The sequence below is a fragment of the Lates calcarifer genome, linkage group LG18, assembly GCF_001640805.2.
Source record: "Lates calcarifer isolate ASB-BC8 linkage group LG18, TLL_Latcal_v3, whole genome shotgun sequence".
In the NCBI taxonomy this organism is placed as follows: Eukaryota; Metazoa; Chordata; class Actinopteri; family Centropomidae; genus Lates; species Lates calcarifer.
The window spans coordinates 653,857-679,519 of record NC_066850.1 but is presented as its reverse complement, the minus strand read 5'-3'; the positions used below and the strand labels follow the sequence as shown (position 1 = coordinate 679,519).

Sequence of the window (25,663 nt, the reverse complement as noted above, 5' to 3'; positions counted from 1 at the left end):
CACACTGGGCTGAAGCCTTTGGCCTCTAACCAGGCTTTGACCTCGTCAGGTGAGGAGTCGTAGGTGATGCTGCTGGACGGGAGGCTGCTGCTGCGAGAGGGAACCTGAAACTTCTTCTGAGCGCTGCGACCCAACGTCAGTCGATGCATCAGCTCATCCTGGACCTCCTCCATGTTGGATTTCCTTCCTGCAGAAAGGAATACAATGAACATGAACAGGTCAGATCTGTCTCTGAATCATTGCAAGAAAAAACTACAAAAATAAACTGTAAAGACTCAAATAAAAAAAAATGACTTGATAAAAACATGTTTTTCTGCTGTTAGGCGACTCACGGTTGACAGGTGCAGGTTTCTGGCTGCTGTGGTCTCTCATGGCGACGCTCCCGTTGTCGCTGGACGTGTTGCTGTTCTGGCGGCTGACCGCGTTGCTGCTGCTGGCGGCGGCTGGTTTGGCGGGCTCAACGGCCGGAGGAGGCAGCGGCGGTGTGGGGAGCCTGGCGGGGGCCGGAGGTGGTGGTGTGGGGGCTGGAGGCATTGGAGTCGCTGCTGGTTTACTGGGGACGTACTGGGGATCCGTCCTGGTCGTCTGTTTCTGAGAAAGGACAGGTTTTTATTTAGAGTGAGGATAGTGCTGATGAACAGAGCAGACTGTGGGACACACACAGATTCTGTTCGTTCTCTGTTCAGAGTCCAAAAAGTCTGCACTACACCATCTGAACCTGAAGAACGAGGTGCAATCAAAAAGTTCTGAGACTGAGTCACCTGCCACTCTTGGAAACACCTCTTGGAAGTCCTGAACGTCAAAATGGCAACCCTAAAGCCTGAATTTCATTTTGGGGTTTTGGAGAAGTTGTAGGGAGCCAAATCCGGCTCACAGGACGGATGAGGAGCAATGAGCTGATTGCTGCAGCCAAAAAAATTGATGAAGCACCCATCATGACGCACCACATTTCAGGTTTTGATCTGAATGTCCTCCCTCAGGCACCTCACAACGCTGCAGTAAAACTCAGCATCTCATCTAGTCGATGAATTCCTGCTGCACAACCCAACGAATGTCATAGAAAACAACAGCTTTGCTCTTGGTCTCTCCTGACCTGATGCTCCCTCTTCAGTCTTGGAGACCTCAACTTTTCCACTGTGAAGATTGATGTTTGATCTTAAACAGACTCAACGCTTGTCACCAGTGATAATCCTGGACATGAAGGTTGGGTCGTCCTAGGCCTGTTGGCAGAGATGCACCTGTGCACATCGCAAATGGTCACAGAAACGCCTGTAACACTGGTCCCGATGTTGATTGCACGAACACTGAATATTAACGCTCAGACTTATTTCTTGCACGTGCTGCGTGAGCATCAACATGCCACACACATTCACAAACAGTCTCAAAACTTTTTGATTGCACCCTGGTATGTGAAGTTTTATTTCTAAAGTCGTGTTTGTTTTTACCTCATTCAACTCTCCCAGTAATTGCTGCCAACGTGAAAAAAGAACATAAAACATAAACATGGTGGTGATGAGACGATGAAACAATGTCAGATTCACAACACTACAAACTCACCGCAGGGAGATCTACAAAACCTACTGTGATAATATCGTCTACACTGGATCTATTATTTAACTAAATTTATTGATGAAACCCTAGAAAAACACTCTAAGGAACAATCTTTGTTGGTTCTGGAGGGAAAATGTGAGACTGTTTCTTTAAGATCCACAGCAAACTACAACCACTCTGTCCTTGTCCTACCTTAAACAACTCAAACTCCTTCTTTGGCATCATAAGCTTTAGTCATCAGAAACAAAAACACGAGCAGAGATGAGATGACGATTTCATGGAAAAGAATCAAATGTTTAATAAACAACAAACATTGAGCTACAGTTAGCATTAGTGTTAGCCTGACCTGCTAACGTCTCCTACCTGTATGGTGTGGCTGTAGATGGGCTCTCCGCGGCCGGTGATGTCCAAGGCTTTGGTGATGTCCAGGATGTTGTTTGGCACATAGCCCGACGCCCCGCAGCCGTTACGAACCTTCCACCACTGCTTCCTGTCGTCCAGAACCTGGCAGACAAGTGTCAGGGACAATTAGACGATTGTAAAGGTCAAGTTTGAATCTGAAGTTAGGATTTAATTTACATGAAAATATAAAATCCATTAATTAAAACTGCAAGTTAAGAATTAAAGAAGTTTGTTTACCTCAACAACCTCGTCTTTCAGAACAGACAGCTCCGTGTTGTTTCTCGCCACAAAGTCATATTTTGATTTGGCAAACATTTTTGGTTGGCCTCTGGTGTCGGCATCAAAACTTCTGAAAATATATAAACAGGACTGATTACAGAGGAAACACAAAGTGCAGCAGGTATCATGGAGGAAAATTATTTATCAGTTTAACTCAATTATTAAATTAGGAAAATAGTTTTACTTCAACAGCTAAATTTATTGTTTTTCCTCCATGATAATGTAGACACCTTACTCTGTCAACAAAAACTGAACCTTTATTTACAAACACAAACAAATAAAAACAACACACATTAAACAAAAAGCACACACTCAGTGAACAGATCCATGTAACAGGGAAACATAAATTTATAATAATTTATGATCAACTAAAGACTAAAATAAAAGTGGGATGAACGGGAGCTACTCGAACATTAACTGCTGTTTCAGCCGTGGAGAAGAGTCCCAACTTTATATCAGATACTGAAACTGGAAAATAGAATCTGAAGATGATTTAATTCAGGGAGGAAAATTCAGTTTTTAAAGACTTCAGATGAGAAATTTAACAACAAGAGAAAGAGAGTCAGAGGAGACGTTCAAAGAAATTCAGTTTTAGTTTGGATCAGAAAAAGAAAAAGAACCAAAATCACCAGAGAATAAAACCCAGAATAGAGAGACTATAGCAAATAAAAGATGGTAAAGTTTAAAACAGGAATTACAAAGTTTGAAGGAAGAGTTTTATGGAAGATGAAGCATGCCTCATTCAACTCAATAATGTGAATAAAGACTGAAATAAATACATGAATGAATAAGTAAATATTCTCTTATTTATTATTTAAGACAAGTACAGAAATGTTAAAAATCCTATGTAATGAACTTATAAAAACTTTTTTTCTTGACTTGATTTTTGGATTAAAAAAACTAAGTCATAATTTAAAAGTCATAATTTGGTATCAAGTTGCTTATAAAATTAAAATTAACTTCTGTCCTTTTTTCTACAAAGTAAACTGTCAATTACCTTTCTTAATTGTAATTTAGTTTGACATAATGTGACTTAATTTCATGCTTTTGAGTTATTATTATTATACATAAGTAAATATTACTTAATTTATGCTCTATATTTAAGACCAAAATAAATGAAAAGATGATTAAATACAGAAAAAGTAATGATAGAATTTATTTAGATATTGTTTATTCTGGTATATTTATTTCAGCCTTTGTTTGTGCAGTATGTCTGTACTTATTATTAGATGAATAAGTCATGTTTGATCCTCTGTAGCTACAGTGGACAGTAAAGTGGGACCAGTTCTCCAGGGCGTCGAGTCGTGACCTTGGAGTTACCGGTCTACATGGCGGCTGACGGCGTGTTTAAAAGCAGCCATGGCCGTGTCCTGATCCAGGATCTGCATGCGTTTGTAGGAGGTGTTGGAGAAGGCGTACCCGTCTGCAGGAGGGAACCTCTGCACCGCCGACTGCAACACAAACACAAACACAACAGTCAACAAAACGTCTACACACTCAGCTAACGCCTGGTGGTGCAGAGGTGAACCTGGACCCTGACCTCCTGGGCCAGTCTGAGCTTCACCTCCTCTTGTCTCTGGATCTCGGCGTTGGCGAGACTCTCGGCCAGATGAGTCAGCTCCTGCTCTCGACTCGGAGCCGTCGTCGCCGTCAGCAGCGCCGGAGGCTCCCAGCCGTCACGAAACCTCAGCGGACAGGGAGGGAAGTAATGATCCTTCGGCCACTCCAACCTGGAGACATAATACACGTGATTTCTGTAGTCCAGCCCTGCATCAGCATCAGCTGGTTCCGTTTTTCTTCTTCTCTTTGTTTCTTATTGTGTTGAGTTTGTCTCTTTTCTTTTCTGAATATTTGTTCGTTCTGTTTGACGTCTCGTTGTCTCACCTGCATTTGGTCCACCCGTCTCCCAGGGCGACCCACAGGTGTCTCTCCTCTGCTGTCCCTGAGGAGTGGAGGAAGTCGATGGCCTCTCTGGTCAACAGAGGAACCACGACGCTGCGAGCCAGATCCACGCTGCCCGACGCCTGGATCACCTGAGGACGACACGGATACCTGTGCATGCAGAGGCTGATTTATACTTTAAAGTCCTGTGTGTTATTACAGAGAGCTGTGTCTCACCATCCTGAGAGGAGTGAAGAGGAAGTGAACCAGATCCACGGCGCTGGGGTTCTGGATGTGGTCCCTCAGTTTCCCCTGCAGATCAGATCAGGAAACACACCTCGTCACACAGGTAGGAACATAAATAATAAACACATCTGTAAACAGGTGCTGGAGACGCTCGTACCAGCTGGTTGAAGGCGTGTTTGAACTTCTGCAGACAGTCGACGAACTCGTCCTCACCAGGAGGTTTGGAGCGCAGAGTCAGGACGCCCTCTGGTGGACGGAGGAGGAAACACTCATCACACATGAAGAAAAACTTTGTGTTTGACGCTCAAAAAAATTCTGTGTAAACTTCATCCAGGTGAAAAACGATGTGAGGTGAGTGAATACGGTGGTTCTTCATATTGTGTTCATGTACGCTTCCTAAACATCCACTACGAGGCAGTTTATATTCACAGAACATCTGCTGGGCTTTTTATTGAAACATTTCACAGAGCAGGTCTCCTAGTCCCTCATTTGACTTATAAGAGGCTTCAGTGAACTGTTCTTAATTTTTTAAAATACGTTTCAAAAACACAATGTCAAAAATAAATAAAATCCTACCTCCCATGATTTTTTCAGACTTTTTAAAGCCTAAGATTAATGAATTTAATGCCTTTTAAGACTTTTTAAGGATCAACAGAAACACTGAGTATCCACCTGTACATTACACCTGTTTGTTATCATCGGTCTGATCCTTCAGTGTGTGAAGGTTTTAGGCTGTACGTGGTTGTAGATTTGGATGCAGGAAATACAAACACAAAAGATTCACTGCAGCAAAATCCGCCCTCACCTCCTGGACCTTTCTTCTTCCCTTTCTTGGACTTCTTCCTCCTGGAGAGCTCGTTAAAAGCCTCGGCTGCCTTCTGAAGTTTGGTGACGAAGAACTCGATGTCGTCCAGGATGTGGTTCAGGATTTGCTGCAAAAATTTTAAAAAAAGTTTCTAACAACCTGTGATAAAAACAGAAATGATAAACCTTTTCCTCAGAGGTTTAAATGCTTCATTTCACCTTCAGCTTCGTCCTTCGTGACATTTGTTCAGCACTGATTCACTGACTTTAATGATTAAACCTAAACTAACAGAGCAGAGATCAGTTCTGCCTCGGCTGTCGTGTTTTCCTTTATGTAAGCAGATTCCAAACAGATTACACTGAAATAAAACAACCTTCTTCAATCAGCTTAAATCTTTGATCTATTGTCCCGTGAACCTGAACGACCTCAGCTCGACCAGCTGCTCTCAGATCAGCCGGCAGCAAACTCACCACGTCTCTGTCCACTCTGGCCGCCGTCATCTCCACTGGCCCGTCGTCCTCCGAGATCTGTCGCTGCCTCTCATCTGACACAAACAACCAATCACATCTGAGGGTTTACTACAGATTTAACATCCAGCTCAGTGAGTTTAATAAGAGTTCAGACAAACAGCTGGATTAAAGGTTAAAGGTAAACATTCAGGTTTAGGTCATTTGCTCAATTAATCAATTAAATGTTTCTCCAACAAAATGTCAGAAAAAGTAAATCCTGACATCTCAAACCAGAGAATTTAACAAACGAATGACACCAGTGTCGGTTAGACTGGTTCAAAAGCTCGATTCACAACACAGATAAAGTGCGTCTGCCTCGTCATCCGTTTAAAAATCATATTTAAACATTAAAACCAGATGGAAACAACAGAGGAGAAAGTCGTCTGTTGCCACTTTAATCCAAGTTTAACATCAATCCCTGCTGTTTATTTTGGATTGTTTCCTGTGTAGTGACATCACTCACAGTCCTGCTGCTCATTGGTCCAGGCCGACCAGGCGGCCGCTCGGCTCTTCACGTCCACCTGGTCTGACGGTGCCGGGGGTTCGGGAGCTGGAGCAGGAGGGGGAGGGGGGATGATCCCGTCACTCTTCAGGATCATCCTGCAGACAGGTGGGCAGGCAGATTAGCCAATCAGCTGTCAGCATGATACCCAGTGTTTAATAAAACGTTTACAGGGTCTGAGGATCAGTTCTTACTTCAGAGTCTCAGGTCTTTTCTTCACTTTGCCTCCTTTGGCATCGATGATGGCACTTTCTATGTCTGCGTGGATCAGATTCGCCTGACGAGAAGTCAACACACAAAAACGTGTTAAAACCATTTTCAGACATGAAATCTGAGACACCTGCAGCTTCATTTATCTGAATCAAACACAGGTTTCTGTTTCAGAAATGTTCCAGAAGAGCTGTAATCTCTTTTCTAATGTTGTCAGCGGTGGTGTACCACAGGGCTCTATACTGGGTCCTTTACTATTTACATTAAATCTAAAGTGGGACCACAACAAATGATTGTTGTCATTAACCTGTTAATAGTTTGGTCTATAAATTCTAAATCAGTCAAACCCAAAGATATTCACTACCAGACTCCATTGACAAAAACAGGGATTTAACCAGGAGCTGCTGGAATACGACTGCCTCCATCTGTTAGTGTGTTTGTGTAAGTGTGTGGTACTTTTACTCATGTAAAGTATCTGATTACTTCTTCCACCACTGAAAGTCACAATAACGCAAGTGATGTTTCTCACTCTTAATAAAATGTCTGTCAAATATTTATAGGCCAAGTAAGAGGTAAACTGTGTTTGATGTTAACAAACCTGTGATAACTGGAGTCAACATTTAATCAGCTGTTCTGCTTTAAGGTCATTTTATCTTATTGAATCTTATCACGTAAAAGAACCAATCAGAGGCGGTCTACCTTGATGTCGTCACACTGGAACAGGTGGAGGTCTGGTTTAGTCTGACCCGACTCTTTACACACCAGAGCCAGGATGGAGTCGTAGCTGCAGGCGTTCATCACGGCCTGGCAGTGCTGGATCGTCCCGACGGGGAAATTCTCCAACTCGTTCTGAAAAAAACAAATGACGTCAAAGAGAAATTCGCTCATCAGCACCTGGTTAAACCTGAACCCTCAGGTAAGTCTCACCTTGGTCTCCTGGTCGATGAGGCTGACAGTCTTCTCCTCCACCTGCAGCAACATCTCCTGAGTCCAGACTTTCCCTTTAGCGTCCAGCAGGCGGAGACGTCTGATCCCGTCGTCCACCGTGATCATCCCGTCTTTACGGTCCAACACGAACGTGGTCAGGTGCTGAACGTCAGGAAAAAACAGTTGAATAAAGACCAGAGAACCAGCCGCTCTGCGTTATTTTCCACGTGAATCCAGTTTTCTTGTCTTAAAATCAAAGTTACAGGACGATTAATACTGAAATATGGGTGTAAACAGCAGTTGGCGGGTTCTAACCCTTTATTAGATTAAAGTCGCAACCAAGCAATGAGCAGGTTTCAGGCAAAGTTTAATTCTGTTTAAAGACTGAGATCCTCCCAGTTTGAGGCATTTGTATCGCCCCCTACAGGTGGAGGTCAAAATGCTTTGGTAGACCTACTCCAAATCATGGTCGATATTCCCTGAGCCCGGCCTTTTGTGAAAACGTCTTGGTCGACTGCAGCCATGTTTTTTGGCCGACCTGACATGGTGTTGAAGAAGTTCTATTCGTTTTTTTTAACAGTATGCTAATTAGCAAAAAAATCAACCACAGCAGACTTTCATGGTCTTCGGTGTGAGGGGCGTGGCCTTTCAAGAATCAACTCTGATTACAGCGCCACCTTCTGGCTCATGTTACATTGGATCACGAGTTATTGGGCCAAGTTTCATCTTTCTAGTCACAGAAATTTGAGCCACAGCAGAAGACAAATAATAATAATAAACCAGGTGAATCATGTTCAACTCTTCAGTTAAATACACTGCAGAATTTATCGTCTCACCTCCACATGATACTGTGACGTGTCCGTCAGGCTGTTGATGCTGTTTTTGGTGTAATGTTTTCTTTGTTCTGATGAAGAATGAGGAGCAGAGAATTAACTCTTCATCACAAACACTGAAGGTTTCATTAAAAGACAAACGCACCAGAGTCCCAGCAGGAACCTGTCGAATCTTCTCAACCATCGAAGGTTCAGATCAGGTGAAGGTTTGATGGTGAAAATTATTTACTGATAATTGATTCAATCAGACTTGTGTTGTTTCCTGGAGGGACTGACAAACTTTACATTTACATTTCACAGAGAAATACAAAACACTCACATGAAACCAGCTGGAAAACAAATTTAAGTCGACAGAAAAGAGATTCTGTGAAACTTAAATTCAAAATTATATAAAGTCCAACTGAAGCAACAAAACTCATCTGTTCCTGCAGAATCCAACGTTAAATCTGTTTAATACTGTTTTCTTATTGAAAAAGAGAAACTTTAACTTTCTTTTTTGCTGGTTTTTTTTCTTTTTGCTGTTGTAGGAACAATAACAACAAACCTCTTCATGTCTAAACTGATTCAGACATTTTCAGGTAAAATTTGTCGTCAGTTCAACTCATAATCAACAGGTGAACTTTATCTACACAATGACAGGTAGCATCCACCTGAACAGATCAGTGTACATGTGTTAAATGTTGTGTATATAAATGTAAATATCTGACACAGGAGCTGGAAGAACACATGAAGTTTAGTTTCAGTTTGACTTTAAATGAGACGTCAGGGGTTTCAGTTTCTGGGGGCAGTTCATCGGGAGGGGCAGGTGTGGGCGGGGCAGACGGGTGTGGGCGGGGCAGTTTTCAGTCGACAGGATAAAACGGTTTGTTTGGACACAGACAGGGTTTATTTGAACTTACTGAGACTCTGTGAAAAGAAGCTGCGATTCCATTTGTCCGAGGAAACATTAAAGTGACCTACGTGATCAGATCCACTCATTATTACTTAGTTGTATTTATTTAGTTCATTTAATGTTTTAGAGGATTAGTTTGAGATAAAATTAATGAACCTGCAGCTTCAGTTTGTTTTAAATTAACTGTCCAGCACTAACAGTCGTTAGAGAATCAGCAGAAAGACAAATATTATATATTATGTATTCACACACACACAAACTTTACCACACACGGGTCAAACTTTAAAGAAAACTGGGTCTTATTTTGGTAGGACTGGACATTACTTCCTGTCAGTTACCATAAGGTTTAAATAAAGACTGAGCTCAGACTCAGGACTGTTGAAACTTTATTTATAATGAAGCTGAGATGTTAACCTGACGTCCAAACATCAAATAAAGACCCAGTTTGTTCAAACACACACAGACACACACTCGTCTCACTCCGACTTTTCTTTTTATGTTTAGACGACGATCGAAGGAAATAAATCTCATCTGATCCTGTTCATGTGGATGAAGGAGACACAGCGGATCAGTGAGGACAGTTTCTAACAGTTTCTTCTTTAACATCAGAGAAACCAGACGTGAACTCACCGTACAGAGCTTTGGCACTGGACTTGGCTTTATGTTTAGGAGGCTCAGGAGACTGAGAGTCATGGCCACTTCAACAGAGAGAGAAACACAGTGTTAGTACGTCCACAGATATTTCATTTACTCCAGCTCCTGTGGACAGTGGATCAGTATCTGGAAGTTCACTGTGGAGAGATTCAGAGTATTAGATAAAATAACTAATGAGCTGCTAACGTCTAATGTTTTAATGTACGGAGGCCAGGAGGGGACATAAAGGGAAAAAAACTGAAATACTTTTTCAAGCTCTCAAGAAAGTTTCTCAAGATTTCGCAGAAGTTTACAGAGCTCTCGTAAAAGTACGTGTTTTTTTCCAACCTTCATTAATGAAACCTGAACTGAGAAAAAGACGTTTGTTGTGTAATATTGTTTTTTTCTTTTTCTGCTCTTGATTAACCGACTATTGATTGTTAACGTGTTTAACTGATATTTGCAGCTCTAAATGTCTGAACAGTTGCTGACTGTTTTCAGCTCCTCTCTCTGTCTGAATGATCCAGTTTTTATTTCAGTGTTTCTGTGACTTCCTGTTTGTTGTCATTCGTCGGCCTCTGAACACGAGGACAGGATGTTTCCTGTTAAAGCGACATGTGAAGTGACAGCAGGCCGTCGTCTGAGCAGACACTCGATATTTTCACACATTCACACTTCTTTATTCAGACTGATGACGACATGAATAATGAACGAGAGTGAATCAGACGTTTATGATTCTTTATTTTAATGAAGCCACACATTCATGAGCAGCAGTAGTAACAACGTTTTCTTTCCTTCAACTCAAAGCTGAAGTTGAACCAGATTAAAACTCTTTGTGGGTCATTGACCAGTGTCTGGATCAGGTCCTGGATCAGGTCCTGGATCCTCTCTGGTCCACTGACCTGATTGTCAGCCGATTAAATAAGTGGATCAATTAGTACGAGAGAGGAGGGAGATCAGGTTTCACCGGGTCACCGGATCAGGACCGACGTGATCTGGATCTCATGAGTCCTGGACCCGACCCGACAACCCAGACCCACATTAAATATATTTATTTGCCCCCCCCCCCCGTGGATCCTCCTCTGACTATAAATGAAAACCTGGAGCGACGACATGAAGCTTCTTAAGTTTCAGTTTCCATTAAAAATTAACGGCAGGTTTTCTTAGAAACTGACTCAGGTGTAGTTTTACACCTGAGTCAGACATCAACATGGAACTGTAATAATCCCTTAAAACACCTTTAATTAAAGCACAAAAACCTTTAATTTGAAAAATAAAACCCATTAAAGACACTTTACTTTCAATTTTTTTAACAACATTTTAACAGGTTGATGATTTTTCCCTAAAACATGAATGTGAGATGTTTTATTATTTTTATTATTTAGAGTTTTTTGTTAACGCTCTGAAATATGTTCAGCTACAAACTAAAAACATTTTAACAGGTTTATCAGATTGAACAGAAACACAGACAGGTTTCATTGTAGAAAGTGTTTCTGCAGGATTATAGTGTTTTTAAAGAGTTAAATCCCTTTGAAACGCACAAAACAACATTACAGATGAAACCTTAATTTGTGGTCTTCAACATGACTCTTATTCTGTTTTATTTTTTATTTTTCTTACTATATATATAAGAGAGGGTTCAGAGTTTAATGTGAGATGCAAAGTGATGCAGACACTGACTTGATGTGTGAACTGTAGGAGCCGAAGATGCCCGAGGCCAGAGCTGGAGTTTCATATCCGTTCATCCTGCTTCACAGTGGAACGTCTGGAAACAAACACATCAGAGTCATTACACTGACAAACACTGACACAGGATCAGTTATCAACGTCTGATCACAGCTCTGCACATACACCTGAAGGAGAGAATGATGGGAAATTAACTTTAATATCCATTTAAATATAAAGCCAAGGGTGTGAATACTTTGTGAATCCAGTGTAAATATCCTGACTCCAGTTTTCAGTCCAGGACCTGGAGCTGGTCCTCAGAGAGTCCAATCAGAACAAAGTTCATCCCGTCTCATTAACAAATCATTAAAACCTTCCTGTGGAGCAGCGACGGGGAAAGTCAAATTAAAACCAGCTCCACACAAAAGAGTCTGGGAGCTGATTCACGAGCAGCTGCTGTATGTACAGTGCCGACACGTCTGATTACTTTTCCCAGGACTCCGTGTTTTATTCGGCCCGCGCTCCATTTTGGACTCGGTAACCATGACAACAACAACACCGCAGTGATATGTGACGGCCTGCGAGGCGACACTCGGGGGAGAAACAGCCCAGGATCTGTGCAGACCTGTTCCTGGATCTCAGGTGTAAAAAACCTGCAGGAACATTTCAACTCTCTGACGGTTCATCTGATTCAGAGCTGAGGACGTGTCAGTGGAACACCTGGTGTCTGGACCAATCACAGCCTGCGGACAGCTGCAGGTTATAACAACCAACACAAGCACGTCCTCGTAAACGTCTCACAGTCAATCAGTTTATATTTTTAGCAGCAGGTAAATCATCAGCTGCTCAAAGAGGAACTCGACCTTTCAACACGTCTGATCGTCCTCCGTTATCATCCTGCACCAGCTGCTCCACACAGCATCCATCCTCCCCGTCAGAACAACAGCTCCACCTTAACTGTCTGCAGCCTTTTGTCGACCAATCACATTCATTAACGCCCCCCCGCAGCTCAGGAAATAAACCTGCATTTTTATAGTCTGAGTATTTATAGAAACAGTGAACACACACAGTGACACACAGGTCAAAGGTCAGATGTTTTATCTCTGTTTGTCCGGGGAGGAGACTCTGTTCTCTCTTCACACACCTCTCAGAGCTCTGAATGTTCAGCTCCACAGTGGACACCAGAATCTCACCAAAATAAAAGTCTCCACATTAACAGGAAGTCAACGCATCAGCCTCAGACACCAGAACAGATCAGGGTGAGGAAACATGAAGTTCATCCTCCACACACACAACCTCCACCTTCAGTGAAGCTTCAGCAGAGCGGCCATCTTTAATCTGAACCTGGAACTGCAGCTCAGAGAACCCTTAAGTTGCCATGACAACGCCAAACAGCCTGACTGTGCGGTTTTTTTTGCGTGACAAGCCGAGGCGAGGCGGGCTGTGAGGCGTTTCCAAGGTGACGCAGACCCTCCACCATCTGTGGCGAGGCGAGGCGAGCGGCAGACTGCAGATCAGTGTTTAAACACGGCGAGCTGCTGTTGACTGAGGCTGAAGTTTAATATCTGACGGAGGTGAAGAGGAGGTGGAGTCGACTCAGCCAACACTTCCTGTTCAGGTCAGTTCACACAAACACACCGACGCTGGTTTAACCAGGAGCAAACTGAGGAAATGATTCAGTCTGTGAAACATCTGAGAGAAACGCTGCAACTCAAATTCTCCTCTTTAATTTCAGATTATCTGTGAGTCTGATTTTAATCCTAGAATAACTCTGATTCTTTAATCAGTTAAACTAAAGGCCAAAGAACTCTGAGTTCAGATTATTGGGTCAAATTGAGGTGATATTTTAAATGATCTCAGATTAAACACAGAATTATGTCTTTGATCTGATTTTAAAATCCAGACAACCACTTTCATAAAATTATTCTCAAAAAATTGACCAATAATGTCAAAACTCTGATGATCCTGACTCTGACTTTAAATTAATAATCTGAGATTAAAGTGAAATTAATCTGAACTTTTCTTCCTGTGCCACTGAAGTATTTTCTTTTAAAAATGACTCTGACTGTTTGTATAACTGGGTCGTAGCTGCTGCTCCCTCCAGTCAAATAACCAACACGTCACACCTGCATATAAAGACCAATGATTGTGGCTGGACAGAGACACGCCCACCTGACCAGGTAAGAACCATGTGACCTCAGCATATACAAACACTGACCTGACATTAAAAAGCAGAAGGTGTGGTGACGGTAAACATTCAATAAAAGTCAATAAAAAAACAAACTGAGTTTGTATTTATTTCCTCCAGGTGAAATAATTATTAAATAATGTGCAGGTGTGTCCAGCTCACCTGAAACCTCCACTTCCTGGTTCATTAATCATTAGTGTGTGTTTTATCTAATCAGAGTAACAACAGTCAGCTCAGTGTTTCTGCTCTGTTTGATGTGAGACTAAATAAAACTGTTAAAGTCTAACTGCTGCTCAAACACACGGTTAATGAGTCACTGAAGAGGACCTGACCTTTGACCTCCGTCACTCAGTAAACGGTCAGAATCAGTAGAGTTGACTAGAATCAGATCGATCCTGAGTCGCTGCGCTGTGTTCATGGTCTCAGACTGAGCAGGATCACAGCGTCTGTAAACCTGAGGCTAACGTTAGCAGCACGCTAACCACAGACCTGAGCTGTGAAGGTCAGCTCTGACTCTGCAGAAAGTTTGAAGTTAATAACTTCAGTCTGTCTGTGAAACGTTCAGGGGACATCTGTAAATTACAGCTACTGTCCATCCAATAAAACACAACCCTGGAGTTTTCAAACTAAAACAGGGGGGAGGGATTGATTCTCCACAGGTACATCACGACACCTGAACACCTGAACATCACACTGTTCAGATTAATGTTTCACACAGACGAGCTGTTAAAATAAAGTTTACAGTGGGTTTAAAATGTCGTCTCAAAGCAGCAGAGTCAGTGTCTGACAGAGGAAAGTAAAGAGGATTGGTAAGAAGATTTACAACACACACACACACACACACACACACAAATCTAATCCCCACCTTCCTCCTCCTGAATAAAGGACACATTCACCATTCAACATATGAAGACGCCAGAGTCTGGAAAAGGCAGAAAAACTTAAGAATTTACTAAAAATTATTTTCTGAAATAACGATTATCTCCATCCTGGAACAGACAGATAATCCAAAAATATGACTATAATCTCCAATTAATGAATTTAAACTCCAGGTAAAGTCAGAGTCTTTAATTCAGACTTAAAAGTTAGAATTCTGTGAATTTTGTAAATATTATTTTCTCACACTGTCCTGATTTAAATCCCAAAATAACTTTGAATAATTCTCGTGATTTTTCTCAGAGAGAAATCAAATGTAAAAAAATCTGCAGTCTGACTTTAATCCTAGAATAACTTTTATTCTTTTATTTCAAAAGTTTATTTATGAATTTAATCTCAGAGTAAAATCATTTACGTCTTTAATCAGGTTAAACTAAAGGCCAGTACAGTGAGTGATATTTTTTGATTAAATGATCTCAGATTAAATACAGAATTACCTCTTTACAAACTTCTGGATTCTGATGTTAATCTGAAACTTCTAATATTCTGACTTTTCTTGACGTGGCACTAAAGTACGGAGGCTGAGAGCTCAACTCACTGCAGTTTGAGAAAACACAGGCAAACACACAAAACACAAGCAAATTAAAGAAAACATCTTCATCAGTTCGACGACTAAACACAACCAAAACCCAGAGAAGTTTTCAGTGTCTCCTGGAAACACCTCTGCTGCCGTCTGTGCTCCCTGCAGCACGTTCGTCTGTTTGGTTGTGTTGTGACTGATGACGATGTTCTCTTTAATTTGCTTGTGTTTTGTGTGTCTGATTGTGTTTTCTGCAGCTCGGCCTCTGTGTTAATCCTCCTCCTCCTCAGTTTGTTCTGCAGGTCCAACCTCAACCCAACACAACATTTCACAGTTTAAAACACATATAGGCCACACTGTTCCTCCTCTGCTGTACATGTGTAGCAGGAACCTGCAGCAGACCTGGGAGGACCGTGTGGAGACCTCTGTTCTGGTTTTGGTTTAATGATCGTATGAAATGTGTGAGCAGTGATAATGAGTGTGAGAGAATGAGAGCAGCCTCTGCTGAGTGTGGATTGATTAATTGTCCTTTGATGGAGGCCACGCTGCTCTGCAGGGAGCTGATTCTCATTTATCTGTAACCTACATACTGAATCAACTCTACTGTACAGAGATGATCCTCCTGCTGCTGCTGAGTCTGTTCATCTACTGTTAATCTCAAAATAAAAAGCAAATACAAACAACTACAACTACTAGACTAAAGACACCAACTAACAGAAACATAAAAACTGCAACGATGGAAAGTTTCCACTGGTTTTTAAGAGTTAAGGTCATTTTAAGAAACTGAATGGATTATAATATATTCAATAATCTGCAAAAGAATATAACAAAAACATAAAATATCAAGTTTAGTTTTGTTGATTTCAAATAAAAAAATTGAGAACTAGAGAACTGTAAAAGTAGTTAAATGGTATTTCCAGTGTTTGTGCTAAGATAAAATAAAAGTCTTCTGGTCTTTATGCTAAGCTAGGCTAACACTTTCCCCTGTTTACAGTCTTTATGCTAAGCTAGGCTAACACTTTCCCCTGTTTACAGTCTTTATGCTAAGCTAGGCTAACAGTTCCCCCCTTCATCTCCCTGTATGAGGGGAAACAGGATTAGTAACCAAACTGGTTTATTGCTGATAACGTCACGTCTCCACTGGAAAGTGTCATGAGGTCTATTACAGCTGCTGAGTTTGATTAATCCAGATTACAGACAGAGTTTCATCACCTCTGGCTGTGTTTAATCCATCGACTCTGGTTATTGACTCTAATCCTGCAGCTCTGACACTGGACTCAGCAACACATGTTCACAATCTGACCTGAGCTCAGCCTGAAAACTACAAACGCTGTTTCATCCACACTGTTTCAGCCTGTCAGTCATAAAGAGGCTGCAGATTAAAGAAGGCTAATAATAATCCATAATAATCCTGACACTGCTGAGGGCCCCTTTAATTCCTGTGAGTGACGAACGGGGGAAGATTTAAACACAGTGACCATCATGTAAATTAACTGGAGAAGCAGAGGGAGGGAAAACAATCATACACCTGTCGTTCAGCAGCTAAAGCTAAATGTATTTTACTGTATGAGGCGTTAAAACAGGAGAAGCTGGAGAGTCACAGAATATCAGACTGACAGCAGAGAAACTTTTTTAGACAGAAATCTAAACAGAGATCAAAAATAATCCAGAGTCACTGTTTCCAGGAAAACCAGGAATTATCTGATTAAACAACAAATGTACAGGAGCAAGCAGAGATCTAACCACCTCTGACCGGAGGTTCACCAGAACAGACAGAAGATTCAATCACACTGAAAAAAGTGACAGACAGAGAGAGGAGCTGCAGACTGAACTCAGAAGAATATTTTGGTTGTTGGTTTAATGTTTATAGTTTTATGTACCAATATTATTTTATTGGTTTTGTAAGTTGTGCTGCTTTTATTGTGTGTGTTTTTAAGTTATGACAGATTGTAAAGATTTTCCCAGTTTTCAGTCCTCATGTTAAGCTAGGCTAACAGTTTCCCCCTGTTTACAGCTTTTATGCTAAGCTAGGCTAACAGTTTCTCCCAGTTTTCAGTCTTTATGCTAAGCTATGCTAACAGTTTCTCCCAGTTTTCAGTCTTTATGCTAAGCTATGCTAACAGTTTCTCCCAGTTTTCAGTCTTTATGCTAAGCTAGGCTAACAGTTTCCCCGTGTTTAGACTCTTATGTATTAAAGCAGAGGAGGAGGAGATGATCGCTCCAGTCTCTGGTTAGAGAGTTTAACCCTCAGCGGTGGAAACGTTCCCTCGGCTCATTTAAAGCAGAAAAACGTCCTCTGAAGTTTTTCGACTTGGGAGTTGATGTGCTCTTTGGGAGTGAAGCGAGCATCAGGAACCGTTTTAGCCTTTTTCCTATGATTAACTCCATTTTCCAGGTCAGGTCCTGAAACATCTGCTGTCACTGAGACTGAGGAGAGAATCACAGTTTCTTCTCTGACTCACATCAACTAAACTAAAAAGAACTAACAACGACCAGCTGCCGTCACTCGACTCCGCCCACACTGACCACACCTCTCTGCAGGTGTATGAACAGGTGAACACATCCATGACCTCACTTTGTTCGCTTCAGTTTGTTCCTCTCTCTGAACATTGTCTTGTTGCCACCTGAGAGAATAAGCTGAACAATCAGCAGGGAGTGGATGGTGAATGGTTTCCAGACTTTTCTTTACCCTGAGTTTTTCCTCTCAGGCTACAGGCCTGCAGACATTACTCAGGGCTGAAAAACAAAACTCTCATTTTTATTTTTATTTTATTTTAAATTAATAAAAACAGATCCACAGACCAGATAAAGAGAAACTGATCCACATCTTCACCTGTTTTATTGCATTCACAGCCGCTTCAAAATAAAAGCCTCCCACTGGTTCACTGGTGAAGCTTTTAATGTGAAGAACAGGAAATGTTCAGTTTCCATCAGTTACAGATTAACACCTGAGTCCAGTGTTTCTCCTCCGTCTCCTCAGCTAAATGCTGCTCTCTGACTGAGGCTTTTATTCTGAAAAGACTGAACCAGACAGGAAATGTGTCACAAAACCAAAACCAGGAGCTAAAAGAGGCTCAACAGCTGGTTCCAGGTCTCCGCTCAGACCCACAGCAAATATAAAAACACGGAAGACGACAGGAAGCTGAAACTGGTTTCATCCAGAGCTACATCAGGTTAAACCCTGCATCCTGAAACTGGACTAAATCCTCTGAGGGGGATCCTGCCTCAGACCTCGAGACCTGAGACCTGAGATCTGAGACCTGAGACCAGATCAAACCACTGTGATCAGACTTTATTTTTCTGTCTCTGATGTTTTTACTTTGTCCTGCGTCTGATTCAGTTTTATATTCATTTCAACAGATAATTCTGTTGTGAATTGCGCTATATAAATAAATTTGACTTGACTTGACTTGACTCGTTCTGAACGTCTCCGTCCTGATCAAAGATGGCGGACGATAAAAACGTCCACGTCTGATTTTTGTATTTTAGAAATTTATCAGGGTCAATAAAAACCACGAGAAACCAAACGACTGAAGCAGAAAATGTAGATTTTAATATTATAACTGCATCAATAATAATTAACATTGAGGTGGAAATGGTCTTTTTATTTTAACATATTTATTTACATTGTGTGTTCACACGATGCAGCTCTGTCTTAATAATAATAATAATCTTATTTTTGTTTTTTGTCACAGATTGTTTTCTATCCTACAGTCGATGTTTTTACATGTGACTGTTTGTCTCTTTCTCTTCTTCCTGCTTCACAGATCAAACCTGAAAGACTTTTTAAAGCTGAGGAATATTCAGAGTAAACAGGTGTGAACAGATCCTACCTGTCCGTGTCGTCCACAGGTGAATCGTTCTCTTCAGTATCGAACCTGCTCTGACTCCACAGACTGACGAGGATCTGAGGCTCGTGTGTGACAGATTACTGAGGATCCAGGTCTCTGCAGGTCCTGGATTTACTACAGCAGCTTGTTGTTGTTCACTGACGAGTCTAAGCCTCTAATTAATGACTCGTTAGGAACAGGTGGGGGAGGGGCTGAGGAGCAGGGGGCGGGGCTTAGAGACTGACAGGACTTAAAGCTCCACAGTCTGAACATCATGTGTTTACAACAAAACTTTTCATCTGGATTTTAACTGAATTCTATTGATTCATTTACATTTTCCTTTTATTCTACGTTTCATTTCCTGGTTCAGTAACTGCAGTAAAACAAACTGAACTCAGGTCAGAAATCACAGTGAATTATTGTTAATCCTCCACATGAAGCCTTTAATAATCTGATTTAATCCAGATTTAATGAACCTGAGACTCACTGAGCCTCGCTCTGTAACTCTAAGAAAACACTGAGCTCAGTATTGATCAGATCATCAGTTATCAACAGGATCAGGAGTTTATCTGCTGCTGGACTCTGGTCTTTGTCCTGATCTGGTTTTAGGACAAATTCTAAATAAATGAAAGGACGTAGATGAATTCTTGAGTTTAGTTTTGGTTTTAATGAATGTGTTTGTTTTTACTTTCAGTGAACTGTCTCTTTTCTCTGAGACTAATTATATTCGGACTTTTCCTCCAAATAAAACCTTGACTTGGTTTTTTAAATAACCACAACTTCTTCGCTGCAGAGTTTTGATTCAATCCTTTAAATTACAACTTTAATCTCATCACAACTTCTGATCATAAATGTGAAACGTTATCTGTGAGATGATGTGTTAAATCCTAAAACTAAATATTTTATCTGAGATATTTGAGATTAAACAAGAATCAAACTCAGAGTTTATGATCACGTCATAAACATGATGAGTCTTAAAGGATCTTTATCACATTCATTAAATAATAAAACTGATCTGGGAGCAGCTGATCAGGACTCTGTGGATCAGGACTCTGTGGATCAGGACTCTGTGGATCAGGACTCTGTGGATCTGATGGATTGGACATGTTCACTTCATAAAACAGTCCAGTAAGTCTAAGAGACCAGAACCAGGATGAACCATGAAACCAGTTTCCTCCTGCAGAGACCACATGAATCCTTCAGGCCTCAGAGAACAGAGAAGATGAAAACTATAAAACATGAAGGTGGTCTTGTTCTCTGACCTGTGACCTGTGACCTGTGACCTCTGACACAGAGCAGCTCGTCACTGAAGCTTCAGTTTTATCTCCAGAGTTTCTGTTCGACACTGAGCAACTGAACCAGCAACAAAACACAAACTGAGAGAAAGAAAACCACACACACACACACACACACACACACACACACACACACACACACACACACACACAGGATTAACAGTTTGCTCTGCTTCATTAAAACGATAAATTAAAACTCTGAACCTGCTGCTTTTCATGAGGTCACATGATCTCTAAAGGTCAAAGGTCAAACAGTCCAGATGACTTCAGATCACATCAATCAATCAATCATCAATCAATCAATCATCAATCAAATTCTGTTTCTATAGCAGCACAGAAACAGTTCACAGTGATGAAACAGACTGAGACTGATTCAAACCAACAGGAAAAATAAGAAAACAAAAACTAAACTAAATTAAATTAAATAGTAAATTAGTAAAAACATGTTGATCTGAGAGAAACTCAACTTTAAACACAAACTTTACTCAGACTTTATTATTTATTTATTAACTTCTTATTGATTTATTCTCCTGTTTTATTTCTACTGTTTCTGTTTCATTTGATCAGATTCATCTTTTTATTTCTTCGTCTCATCATCTCTGACTCTGACCTGCATTAACCTGCATGAAAGATGCAAATAAACTCTGACTGATTGATTGATTGATTGATTGACTGATTGATCCTCTGCCTCTCAGCTGTTTCTTGTTTAGTGTGAAACTCGACTCCTGTTCAAACTCATCAGCTCCAGTTTCCTGTTTCTGTCCCATAATTCAACACGGGGACTCTCCTCTCCATCAGATCACGGCAACACCTGGCAGGTACGGTTACATCACCCTGTCGTCACGGTAACAGACATCACACACACACACACACACACACACACACACACACACACACACAAACAGCAGGATCTCCCGGAAGACGCCAGGTAACACTCACAGTCTGAGTGTTTGTTTCTTAGATTTAATGGATAAAAAGATGAAAAAAAAACAAAACACGACAGATCAATAAATCAATAAACTGATCATCAGCTACAGTTATTGATCAGCCTGAGAATAAACTCAGGTTTAATCCAGAATCAATCACAGAGTAAAGTCAGATTAAAACCTGTAAAACCAGGACTTTCAGGACCAGAATCTGATCGTTTCCTCTGCTAAAAATAAAACGAGCAGAGACTCTGGGAAACATCCAGAAATAGTCCGAGTCCTCAACAGCTGGACGGACGTTTCCCACGAAGACCAGAGTCCCCACAGAAAACAGATCCAGGACCAGCTGTGGACTTTAATCCTCCACTAACAGGAAGCTCTCAGAAAGTGGGACAAAGCTTCAGAAAAACAGCAAAGATTACACAACACGCTCAAAGGTCCTTCAAGTGTTCAGCATCAGCAGATGTGGTTTTCTAAGAGGCTGACGACCTTTGACCTCCAGATAAAACAGCTAACAGTGAGCTGACATCACCCTCCAGATAAAACACCTGAGTACAGGTACAGAGGAGGGTCAACGATCCCAGCAGCAGAGTTAAAACCAGTGGACTGAATCGTCATCTCTGTGACCCAAACAAAGATGGCGGCTGAAGTCAGCAGGGTTTCAGAGATGGACGTGGACAAAAAAAATAACAACAACCAGCCTGAACTCAGAGGTCACGACCTGAAGACGTGTGTTTGGGTCAAAGATGCAGAGACCAGGTAAAATCTTATTTACTGTACGTCTCATGTTTCATATCTGCAGGCAGGGACGGATCAAGAGCCAGCGGGGCCCCACAGCACAGACAAATGAAAAGACCCCGACTCACAGACGCAGAACAAACAGTTCCTGTGCTGATTTTAAGTCTCTTTTCTGTAATGTTGTGTCTCTGCTGTCGGTTTTCAGTCTCCTGTGGTCGTCTTTAACTTTCCAACAGGAAGCATCAACAGTCACTGTAAACAGAGGATCTGGTCCAGAGCTTCCTGATCCCCCGGGCTCTGTTCAGTGATCCAGTCTTAGAGGAGGATTCATTAAAACGACTCAGTGTTTCAAAGTTCAGAAATATCAGCCAACATTTAAAAACTGAGGCTAAAAGCCTGGAAGGTGAAGAGCAGATTACAGACTGAGGCTTCATCATCTGTGGAGTGACCAGGTGATCTCACCTGGGACCTGGACTCATAACACCAATTACCTGGAGAGGTCACAGGAGGGAAACTAATGAGCTGCAGCTTATTATCGTGTTAACCGTTTACACCGGCCTCTCAGGAACAAACTGTCCATCTCTCTCTGAATGTAAATGAATGTGTTTTTTCCCGCTGAAACCAGGTGAGACTCTGCTGCTAGCTTCAACCGGTCATGTCCGTAATGTCAGCTAAAGTCAAAGATAACAGGAGCCGGTTGTTTTCAAAGGACAAAAAGAGATTAAATGAAACCGCCGAGACCTTCCGTTAACCCCGGCTGGAACAATACGGAGCCGTGCTATCTCTGTCATCCCTGGCAACCGGGCTCCATTCAGGCCAAGCCAAACAAAAGGGCTCCGACACACCGGGCAGCCCCCGGACACACAGCCGGGGACACACCGCCTGTTGACGGGGCCGCCTCACACACCTGTACGGCGGCGTTAGCCTGGCTCGGCTCGGGTTAGCTTGTTTTTGTCTTTATATTTGATAAATTCATGTGTTTTCCTTTCACTGACAAACTGTGGGTCACTATGCGGAGCGTGGAGCTGCCCTTAACCTTCATTTTTGTCCCCCATGAACACAGTGTGCCAAATCCCATTTAAAATTCTGACGATTTAAGGTGAGTTAGCGTATCAGAGAGTATAAACACAGGATTACACGGTCAAAGGGTCTGTTGTGAGCTGTGTTTGAAGCTGTTAATGATTTCGGCATAAATATGATCTAATATAAGGCGATTATTTTTAAATAAACTGTTTAGAAAGGCTTGGTCCTGGTTCACACAACTCGGCGTCGCCCAGCGCAATGCAACGTAAATTTCTTTTAAGAACACACAAGAAATAACACGATAAGTGGTGATAAAAGTTAAACTTACATTTATATAACACATTTGAGGTGTTATACAGGTATGCCGAATTAACGATGTAGCACTGACACTACGTTACATGTGGTAAACTCGTGTATACCTGCCTGTAAATAGCTACAGCCTTATTTAATCTAAAATTCCCAATGGAGTCTGGTGTTTGTGTTCTCCGCTTACAACACCGCAGGGCTACCTTTCCCTCCACAGAGCAAGAGGGCAGATCAAGTTGCCTCGGTTTGCATTTACATTTTCTATGAACGTTACCACGAACAAGCCGATAAAACCAGAATATATATTTATTTCAGCCTAAATAAAGATCATTTTAACACGAGCTTCGGTTCATGTGAACGGACAGAAACGGTCTCCGGGTGGAGCTGGGTGGAGGAGGAGGAATGTGAAGTGCTCTGTTGGAAATCATTAAAACAGTCTTACCTGCAGGTGTGGGCTTCATCCACTAATAATCCGCGTGGCGTTACAAAAACATGGCACAGAGAAGAAATAAAAACTACAAAATAAAAACACGTTAATCCTCCAGGTTTTCACCGCCTCCTCCGGACACTTTATATCCGACAAACTGAGCTGTGTTTCGGGGAGAGGAGCAGTGTTTTTAGCGGCTCCGCTCCAGAGATGTGACTCGGATTAAACTACACTTGACTTTGAATCGAGAAGCAGCAGCAGCAGCAACCTGCCCGGAGACCGAGGGAGGGAGGAGCCCTGAGCGCTGACTGACAGGCGGAGCAGCAACAGCTGCCTCCAGAGGACACACCCATCTGTATCCAAGATACACGAGGAAGGTCCTCCTCCTCCTCCTCCTCCTCCTCCTCCTCCTCTTCTTCTTCTGTTGTTTCTTCCTCTTCCTCTTTTTCTTCCTCTCCTTCTTCTGTATTGTAATAAATTTACTCGTCCGTCAGTTTTGTGTTTCCACATTTCTTTTCATATTTCTTAACTAAAACTGAAACTGACTTGGTTTAAATTTAAATAACAGTAATCCACACTCTCTGACCAGGATTTCAGAAACACAGAGGTCAGATAAAAATAACTACAATCCTTTAAAACAGAATTTAAAAAATAAATGAGACACAAAATAAAATAAATTCAAATTCAGCCTTTCAAAACAAAAGCCTGTAACACTTTTTTTACTGGATTTATCTTTATGAATTCAGCTGTTTTGTGTAAACTTTATTTCTGTACACGAACATCAGACCAACACGTCTATAAACAGAAGGTTAAATCAGTTTGTTAAATCTGACTCACCTCCTCTTCTTTAGTGACACCTGTCCAGGTGAAGTGTGGATAATGTCAATGCACAAAGTCAGAGCATGTTTTTTTTTTTTTTTTTTAGAATAAACACTTTGTACAGAAAGTTAAACTTCGTGTATTTGCATAAAAACAATAAAAGATAATTTGTGATCTCAGTCTGTTTGTGTGTAAATATGATTTGACTCAGTTTGACTGGAGCTGAGGAACCTTCCAGTCAACACTCAGGAACAGATTTACCCATGAACGGTCAGTGGAGAGGTTAGAGCGCCACCTGCTGCAGACTGAGCTTCACTGCAGGAGGTTTAATAAACATTTTCTACTTTCTGCTGCAGGAAACAAGGATCTGATTTAAACAAATGACTGAACGTGGATCAGCAGGTTTTATATCGACTGTTCCTTCAATATAAAACATTAAAAATGTTTTTGTTTCTGTCAGAGCTGCTGAAGGTTTTAAATCGAAACTCCTTTAACCTTCTCAGTTTATTTACAGACCTGGACTCAGGAAACAGAAACTCTCTGACTGGACTGATTCTCTTGTTTGTTGTTTATTTGTTGTGTAATTTGGACAAACTGAACCTTTGGAGCCACAAACATGTGGCTTTTTGTTTTTAATATTTCTGTCTCCAGAGAACTAATTAAAAGTTAACTGTCGCATAAAGAGTGAAAATAAACGTAATGTGGATTTTTAATGTTTATTTCCAGATTCAAAATGTGCAACTGAACCGAGTTTTCCAGTTTAATTTGAATTAAGTTTTAATTTTAGCTCATGTTTATAATAGAAACAGATTTTTAAAACATATCTTGTAAAATAATGTGATTATTTTCATTAGTGAAGTTTCCAGGTTAATGTTTTAATTATGTTAGAGACACATTTTCTGTTTGTGAGGATCAATATCATCAATCAATCATCTGATCACACACTGAAGCTGCTGTTTACATCAGCTAAATTAAAGCTGTTATTACACCGTCTGTCCAGCAGAGGGCGCTGTGGGCTGAGAGTTTAAAGGGTCATTCCACTGATTTTACACCAGTTTACTGCTGAATAACGTCAATAACAACCAGTCGCACTAAAGAACAACAGCGCCCCCTACAGTCAAACTTCACACTGGTCCAGGTCTGAAAAAGTCTTAAAAAGTTTGGAAACTCACTGAATAAAAAACTTAAATCCCCCACTCCTGATGTTTGAAGCTTTTACGTGTCTTAAAAAAGGCGGTTGCTAACGAGTGTCTAAATGAGACTACAGAGGTTGTCTCTGATTTAAACCTGTTGTAAATAAAGAAACACAGGCTCTTCATC

At 41.3% G+C, this 25,663-nt stretch overlaps 1 protein-coding gene across 1 annotated transcript in view; it reads right to left on the bottom strand.

Moving 5' to 3' along the window:
- eps8a (epidermal growth factor receptor pathway substrate 8a) overlaps positions 1-23,791 on the bottom strand; it is a 31,527-nt gene extending 7,736 nt beyond the window's left edge. The window contains 19 exon segments of the mRNA XM_018674891.2: positions 4-187; positions 333-591; positions 1,915-2,055; positions 2,191-2,302; positions 3,553-3,683; positions 3,773-3,962; positions 4,117-4,265; positions 4,351-4,425; positions 4,517-4,605; positions 5,165-5,291; positions 5,635-5,708; positions 6,137-6,273; positions 6,370-6,452; positions 7,085-7,234; positions 7,313-7,474; positions 8,149-8,216; positions 9,668-9,735; positions 11,351-11,435; positions 23,540-23,791. Of these exon segments, the coding sequence (XP_018530407.2) occupies positions 4-187; positions 333-591; positions 1,915-2,055; positions 2,191-2,302; positions 3,553-3,683; positions 3,773-3,962; positions 4,117-4,265; positions 4,351-4,425; positions 4,517-4,605; positions 5,165-5,291; positions 5,635-5,708; positions 6,137-6,273; positions 6,370-6,452; positions 7,085-7,234; positions 7,313-7,474; positions 8,149-8,216; positions 9,668-9,735; positions 11,351-11,415 (2,264 nt within the window). The 5' untranslated portion in view covers positions 11,416-11,435; positions 23,540-23,791.
- Between the last annotated feature and the right edge of the window lie 1,872 nt (positions 23,792-25,663).